This window comes from Ictidomys tridecemlineatus, chromosome 7 (genome assembly GCF_052094955.1).
Source record: "Ictidomys tridecemlineatus isolate mIctTri1 chromosome 7, mIctTri1.hap1, whole genome shotgun sequence".
NCBI lineage: Eukaryota > Metazoa > Chordata > Mammalia > Rodentia > Sciuridae > Ictidomys > Ictidomys tridecemlineatus.
Window position 1 is genome coordinate 161487505 of NC_135483.1, and position 8255 is coordinate 161495759.

An 8255-nucleotide genomic window follows, 5' to 3' on the forward strand; every position below is an offset into this window, starting at 1 on the left:
TAGGGGGGGTAGAGAGAGAAGAGGGGAGGGAAGGGGAGGGGGATAGTAGAGGATAGGAAAGGCAGCAGAATACAACAGACACTAGGATGGCAATATGTAAAGCAATGGAAGTGAAACTGATGTGATTCTGCAAGCTGTATAAGGGGTAATATGGGAGTGCATAACCCACTTGAATCAAAATGTGAAATATGATATATCAAGAACTATGTAATGGAGGGGTAAGACAAGATAATATAAATGGAAGAAATGATTTACAGTAGAAGGGGTAGAGAGAGAAGAGGGGAGGGGAGGGGAGGGGGGATAGTAGAGAATAGGACTGACAGCAGAATACATCAGACACTAGAAAGGCAATATGTCAATCAATGGAAGGGTAACTGATGTGATACAGCAATCCGTATACGGGGTAAAGTTGGGAGTTCATAACCCGCTGGAATCAAACTGTGAAATATGATGTATTAAGAACTGTGTAAGGTTTTGAACGACCAACAATAAAAAAAAATTAATTAAAAAAAAAAGAAAAAAAAAAGTAGAGATAGTGCTTCTTTCTGGGACATAGAGTTTTGTTTTATGATCAGTATAATAAAGATAATGTTTCTCTCCAGGGCAAAGTTTGAGCATTTTTGCAAGCAGCCCCATTATAAGAGTAGGAATTTCCTAGTTTGGAGCTCCTCACCTTTGGCACAAACCCACTTGTGCCAAGCATGCCTCTGAACCCACATTTGCATGCCCTCCTTCAATATTTGGGGGATGAGGAGAACCCACATGAATATAAAATTCATGCTGCCTGTCACATCATGAGAAATAAAGCCAATTGTCTCAGACCGGAGTTTCATGTGACTGCCTGGATTGATGAAAATGTAGAAAACTATTGTGTAGCTTACAAATACAATACAACCATACACTCTCAACAGTTCTTGACCAAACTAGATCTGAGACAGAGAACAATAGGCTATGTCCTGAGAATGGGGTCCTCACTGAAAAAGAGCAGGGTCAGTGGTGGGAGGCTGCCCTAAGTAGAGGAGTACCACAGACTCCTTGAACATTTGCAGAACATTTATTTCTGTTCAAGGAAAGACTACAGTTCTTCTATTTTCCTAACAATTTTTCTGTTTCCCAGAGGTGGTGTGAAGACCAGAATTGACACAAAGTGAAGATTTTGCCTTCTCCAAATGCCAACAGTGAAGCCAGAATTAGACAGGCAGTCAGTATAGATAGGTAAATTGAGTCAGGTCAGATCAAGGAGGCCAATTTGAGTGAGCTCAGGAAGTTGGAGACTGTCCCCTGAAGGATTGAAATGTTAATTCCTTCAGAGCCCGTCCTCCACCCTATCAAGAACCTGCCCCTGCTCCAACCTATTGCTAAGGTAACCTGTCCCAGGAATTGCCCCCCACCTCTTACAGGGAGTTATAAAGTTGTTAATGTGTCCCTGGCTGGTCTTATCCCATCCATCTGCTTCTCACCTTTTGGCCATCCCACTGAGCATCTCCTGGGCCTAGTCATGTAGGAAGGAAGGAGAGAGATAGGGGAAGTGAGCAGGAGAATAAAGGAAGCCTAGGACATATTTAAAAAAGGCAGAACATGCCTCGCTTCTTAGGATACCAACTATGGCTCCCTTCTCCCTCCTGGGAGAAGTCTGTTACCCCCCTTTTTAAATGAACCCTGCTTTGTATGCTTGCTTCGGCGTGCTTCTCTAATGTTATACTTCAACATGTGAAGGAGCAGAACTCGTCACCAGTAATCCAAAGTATCAATAGCATCATCATTATGGACCTCAAGGCAATGTGGAGTAAGGGCTGCTATCAACAGCTACTAATTGTGATGAATTTTGCAGCTGAAGCTCTTGTCTAAATCCTATGTGAGTGTCTTTCCTTTTCAAAGGTCCTGAAGCTGATAAGCACTCCCTTTGTGGTGGTCTTGACACCCAGTGGTGGAGTAGGAGTGAGAAAAGGAAAACCACTGGTACTTTGAAAGGAACTCAATAGCAGTGAAACACTCTCTTCCTTATAAAAGTTATGCTTATCAATAATTACTTATATTTTAATGGGAAAGAATAATTTTGTCAACTAAAAGCAGCTTCCATTATAGTGTGAAGGATAGTAGAATAGGGCACAATTACTTCAATTTAAAAAGTGTGTATTGAACACTTGCTACATGCTAGCCATTGTGCTAGCCTCAGGAGAAAAAAAAATGGAGCCAGAAGGAGTCCTGTATGCTTATTTTCTCAGTGGCTCTGGAAGCTAAAAAAGGAGGATTGTGAGTTCAAAAGCCAGCCTCTGCAAAAAGTGAGGTGCCAAGCAACTCAGTGAGACCCTTTCTCTAAATAAAATACAAAATAGGGCTGGGGATATGGCTCAGTGGTTGGGTGACCCTGAGTTCAATCCTTGGTACAAAAAAAAAAAGAATTAGACATGATATTTTTCTCACCAAGACCTCACAATCCTCCAGGGAAAACAGACATGTTTACAAACAACTAACTACAATACTACAATATAATACATTAAACTAGGCAGAATTTATTCTTACATAAACATTTTATTCTTGATATTCAGTATTGACAATCCACAAAAACCCACTAAAACTATTTTGGATCATACAGATTAACATTGTTAGGACATTGATGTTCATATTCTAGTGCAGTGTTTCTTTTGAAGGAATCACAGAGAAAATGATATAACTATCCATAATGATATAGCACAGGTAGTCATTCCAAATGAGCATATGGGAATTAGAATAATTTAGAACACACTATGATGAGGAGAGGAGGTTGGTTGGAAAAGAATAGAAATCCTCCTGTTTCTCCTCTCTCTTCTTGAGGAGGTTGTGTTCCACAGACTGAAGACTGAGTGTAGCTAGAATATTTGATTTAGCACAATGTCAGCCTCTGAATATATTAGCATGAGATCATCTTCCAGAGACCTTGGTACCTCCTAGAATCCCATATCTGCTTGCTTCCATTTCGACGTACTCTCATTTGATATGAAACTAATATTGTGAGTTTTTAAGGAAAATATCTCATTTGGAAGATTATTATCTTTTCACCTATGATGTCTTTTTTTCATGTTTTTGTGAGTCCTATAAATACATGCAGTGCTCTACATCAATATGATAATAGAAGGGAAAAAACACTCCAAAATATGCACAAAAGTCACATACATCCCAAAGGTCCAAATATTTATATATAAATATGGGCATGTAGAATAAAATCATTACAAATTGACAAATAAGCATAAAGGAGAAGTAACTCGCAAAAGTTTAGCCATGATCATGGTGGAATAGTTCTAAAGAGAAGCTGCTTCTGTAGTTTTAAAATGGCCTTGACTCCTGAAAGAACAAGGAAATGTTATAATGAAATAGAAAATTAAGACAAAGACAGCCAACTCAACATAATTCAATGAAAACTTTTTGTTCTCATTTTTATATCAGAGATATTAGAAATATAGAGCTCATAATTATGAAATTACTCCAAAACAGAAGCTCAGCTTCTTTCACAACTTTGAATAATTCCTATATTACCTCATTCTATGCTTACAGTAAAGTATCTATTTAGTACTTCTGTGATACTTTCTGTGAGGTAGAGATTAGTATCTGCAATTACAAATGAAGAAACTGAGGCTTATAAGCAATTTATATACCTCATACCAAAATAGGAACTATGGTATTAATGATTATTCTGTTTTAGCTACTGATACCCTACAGTCTGTTTATGAAAAATAGTCAAGGAAAAACTTTATTAATATATTTCTGTTTATTCCATTTTATTTTTTCATCTTAGGATAGTATTCAAGTTCATATTTCACATCACAAATTGCATCTTTTTTAAAAAATAAGGATCATTATTTCTTTTAATCATCTCATTTTAGAGAACTAATAATGAAAACCCTCTCAAAAATACAATGAAATATAACAGTGGTTATGCTTCCTCACAATTTTACCAATATGTAGAAGAATGGGAAAAGATTTTAATTATGATTCCATTCTGTTTATTATTCAGCCAAACAAGATGCTAATATGCTAGAACCATAATGTATTTTCTTGAAATGTACCATAACCTGCTTCTTTTTAAATGGTACATATAGAAGGCTAAAGTAATAAGAATACTAAATTCAAGTCTTAAACATGATTTTTTTTTTTGGCAGTGCTGGGACTTGAACTTAGGGCCTCATACATGATAGGCAAGAATCTACCACTGAACTACATTCATAACCCCATAAATGCCATCTTTACTAATATTTTACCTTGTTTTTCTCTAAATTAGGAAATTCGAGTTCTATAAGTTCGATTTTCCCTTCAAAAGAACCATTCTTTTAACTTTTATTTTTTATTTAACCCAACTGCTCAATTTGATATATTTCTTTGTGTATGATTTTCTACATAACTTAGCTATATGACATGGTCTGAAAAAAGCTGTAGGTAAGAGTATGTGATATTTAATTAATTTAATCATTCTATTAAGAGTAACAATTCAATATTTTAATATATGTATCCCTAGAAATATATGCTTAAATTTGTAACTATTATTTTAAAAAGCCATACTATAAAATATTCAGACCAAACTCAAATATTTAATAGTTATGACTATTATCAGAACTAAGCACTTTTTTCTCTGAGGAAATAAGTCACTTTTCAAAGAAATATAAATCTCTACTTATGGCTGATTTGCATGTTTGGTTAGATCTTGGGAATAAAGCAACAACTTTTACCTGAGCTCAGAGGAAACTTTCAGCCTTTGAGGTAATTGGGAAAGGAATTTTTCTGTTCTTCATAGTCTGCAAACGCAGCAGCTATCAGTTCTGGCTGGAAAGAGAGAGGTCTGGGATTCTCGTTCATGGAGAAAGTATTTGGAAACCTCCCAAGATCAAGACCTCTGCCCTTAAAATATGCCTGAAGGCTTCTGAAAAACTAGAGAGAAAGAAAATATTCATTGCCATATGTAAATGAAACATCACAACTCAAATATGAATATTTTTCCTCTCCTTTTCTCTCCCTGAATTGACTTTAAGATTAATCTAAGAAGCAGGAGGTTGAAAATCCAGAAAGAGAAGTTCAAGCTTCAGTTTGTCTCCTCCTCCTCTCCTCCTACCATCTTTCTTACATTTCAACCCTAAACAAGATCATTCACCATTGTTGATGAAAAATTCCAAGAGAGGAATGTCAATCATAATAGCACCACAGGCAGGATTCATTGTGAGCCCTCTGAGTACTGAGGTCATAAATGAATCTGAACTCCACATTTATTAGCTCAGTGTCTCCTCTGCTGAAGGAGAGAGCCACTTGCTGCCCTCAGCAGTAGTTTCTTTTTAAGTAAGTGTTTTTCAGATTCTGTTTAGGAAACAAACACATAGAAACTGGGCAAAGTACTACTGGTTTAATTATTCTAATCTACATTTCACATTATTTTCTTTAGAAAAAATATATTTGAAATAGTCATATCAACATGTTTATTTTATTTGGCATGCTTTAGAATTTTTACTGGTCTTCTGAATTCTATTTTCTAGATAACCATATGTTGAAAATATGCTTAGTAAGTTGATAACTATGCAGGGTCACTTTCCAATTTGTGATTAAGTTTTGCAAATGTTGGTTGTATGATTGTCTATGTTATCATCAGTACAGTTTATGTTGAGCAAAAACCAATTCTCTGCTATACTATTTACTTATTTATTCAGGTACTGGGGATTGAATCCAGGAGTGCTTAACCACTGAGCTGTACCCCCCAACCCTTTTTTCTTTTTTATTTTTGAGACAGGGTTTCACTAAGTTGCTTAGGGCCTTGCTAAATTGTTGAGGCTGGCCTCAAACTTTTAATCCTCCAGCTTCAGTCGCCGGGATTACAGGTGTGTAACCCAGCCCCTTTTTATTTTTTAAGAAAGTATCTTACTGGGCTGGGGATGTGGCTCAAGTGGTAGCGCGATTGCCTCGCATATGTGAGACACTGGGTTCGATCCTCGGCACCACATAAAAATAAATAAGTGAGGGGGGATAGTAGGGGAAAAAAAAAAGAAAGAGCAGAATGAAACAGACATTATTACTTTATGTATGTATGTGACTGTAGGTCCAATGTGATTCTACAATATGTATAATCAGAAAAATGAGAAATTATATCCCATCTATGTATGATATATGAAAGTATATAAGTGCATTCTACTGTCATGTATAACTAATTAAAACAAATAAAAAATTAAAAAAAAGAAATCTGAAAAAAAAAAGAAATAAAGGCATGCTATCCATCTACAACTAAAAAATAAATAAATAAAAAAGAAAGCGTCTTACTATGTTGCTGCTAAGGCTGGCTTCAAACTTGTGATCCTCCTGCTTCAGCCTCCCAAGTAACTGGCATTACAGGCACACACCACAATTACATTATTTTGTGTATGTATTAGGAATCAAGGCTATAAAGTCAATGACTATATAAGACATTTACAAATGTCATGTGCTGAGTATGCATAAGATCATTTCTAAATATAAATGTTTCTCCTTACAGAAATAAATGTGAACTGGCCAGAGAAACAATAGAATGCCCACCATTTAACTAGCAAAACATTGGACCTGTCCTTGTGGAAATCCTCAACTCCTGGTAGCCTCTTCTCAACTCTGCTCTACAATGCAGGACACAGTGTGCATAATTTCAGAGAGGTGCCAGTTCCACCTTATATTCAGCATGTCCCAGATGTGTTCTTACCAGATCACGATTTCTAGGGTTGCTGAGTGGCTTCCACTTGTCTTCATTTCTCAGTGTGGCTCCATGCACATGCCCAGTTAGCACCAGGGCAACACACAGCAGCAAGAGGGGTGCTTTGGACATGATGCAATGAAGCTGAGTAAAAGGAGAGATGGGGGGGTAATCTATAAAGGTAGAAAAGGAAGGAGAAATGACTACTGGTTCACCTAAATTTTTCAACCATCTTTTCCATATTCACTTTCAAATGAGGCCCCCCAAATCCAGGTGATTCACTTAAAAGAGTCCATGATAAGGAGAACATTATACAATGATGAGAAAAGCAATTATGAATACAACCTAGAAAGTCCAAGTATGCCTTTTTCATCTTTGAATAAATACACACTTTGCTTTCTCCAAAGAAAGCAAGTTTTACAGCCAAATCTTGAATTACTTATGTCTTAAGATAGCAGCCTTAAAAAAGAAAAAATTACTTCAGATACCCTATACTGAGAAATGCCTCCAACATACACATCTGAGACAGAGAAATGCATCTCATACCACTATGAATACAGACTGTCTTTCCACCCCAATATGTGAAATGGAAACAGAAATACAAAGGGCAATAAAGCTTACCAGGAGCTTGGCTTTGGCTGGCCCTTGTAGGTAATCTTGCCTACAATCTGCAAGACGATTCATAGGTACTTATAACCCGTGGATCAGCTGGAGGTGGGAGTCAGTGACGTGTGCAGAGGATCAAAAGTAATGATCCCATTTTCATCCATGGCACAAAGACCCTTGAGAATCAGATCTGCAAGCTTCTTCAGGGATAGCCTATTTATTTTACAAGTGCAGCAGCCTCTCCTTTAACTACTGAACATTTTATAAAACACACGAGGCACTTCTCTACACAGCAAAGTGGCTTTTTCCCTTTTCACATTTAAGAGAAGATATATACATAGCGGCTGGGAATATGATGATGATGATCCCACCTAATAGAATGTTCTTTTGGAGATATCAGTTTTCAAATTAATAGCACTTTTTGAACAGGAAATTCTATTGCAAGAGACAAAATTGTTCTTTTTGACAAAAACCTTGTATTTCTTCTTAGAATCCTGAGAAGCTTTACAAGTTTGAAATAGTGGCATATCATAATACCCTTTTAAAATGGAACAAATATAGCATGTACTTCATGGAAAAAGAAAATATGACTATACCTACAGCATCACCTTACTGAATAAATCCCATTGGTAGAAAATAGAAGGGTTGAGAAATTGGACTTGTAAATTGGATTTGAGAAATTGGTGAGTTGTAAAGTTACTTTGGTTCCAATGATTCAGAATAAAATTTTGGATAAACTCATTGTTGAGAAGGCTAGTGAGCTGGACCAGAACTTAGAATATTTGGCTATGGTTTCAGCCTTGCCATCCTGACCTTGGGCAACTCACTGTGACCTTCATGTGTTTATTTTCTTTATTCATTAAGTCAACAAATTTACTGAATGCCTACTATGTGCCAGGCATTACACAAGGCTTTGAGGATCAGATGGTTAAGAAGGATAAATATATTTCCTGCCTTTAATGGTCAACCTGATTATTGA

The 8255-nt window shown here is 36.5% G+C and overlaps 1 protein-coding gene across 1 annotated transcript; it reads right to left on the reverse strand.

Annotated features, from left to right (window-relative positions):
• Positions 1-2512: 2512 nt before the first annotated feature.
• On the reverse strand, positions 2513-7563 carry C7H2orf66 (chromosome 7 C2orf66 homolog). Its single transcript, XM_040294640.2, has 4 exons — positions 7292-7563; positions 6680-6843; positions 4701-4899; positions 2513-3321 (listed from the first exon to the last, which is right to left on the reverse strand). The coding sequence occupies exons 2-3, from the start codon at positions 6800-6802 to the stop codon at positions 4720-4722; spliced, it is 303 nt and encodes a 100-aa protein (XP_040150574.1). The 5' UTR covers positions 6803-6843; positions 7292-7563; the 3' UTR covers positions 2513-3321; positions 4701-4719.
• Between the last annotated feature and the right edge of the window lie 692 nt (positions 7564-8255).

What these genes read in the sequence shown, in the direction of transcription:
- C7H2orf66 (XM_040294640.2), bottom strand. Translation starts at nt 6,802, where the DNA reads ATGTCCAAAGCACCCCTCTTGCTGCTGTGTGTTGCCCTGGTGCTAACT. An exon ending in ACCCTAGAAATCGTGATCTG is followed by an intron (nt 4,900 to 6,679) that starts GTAAGAACACAT and finishes CTTTCTCTCTAG; the next exon opens with TTTTTCAGAAGCCTTCAGGC.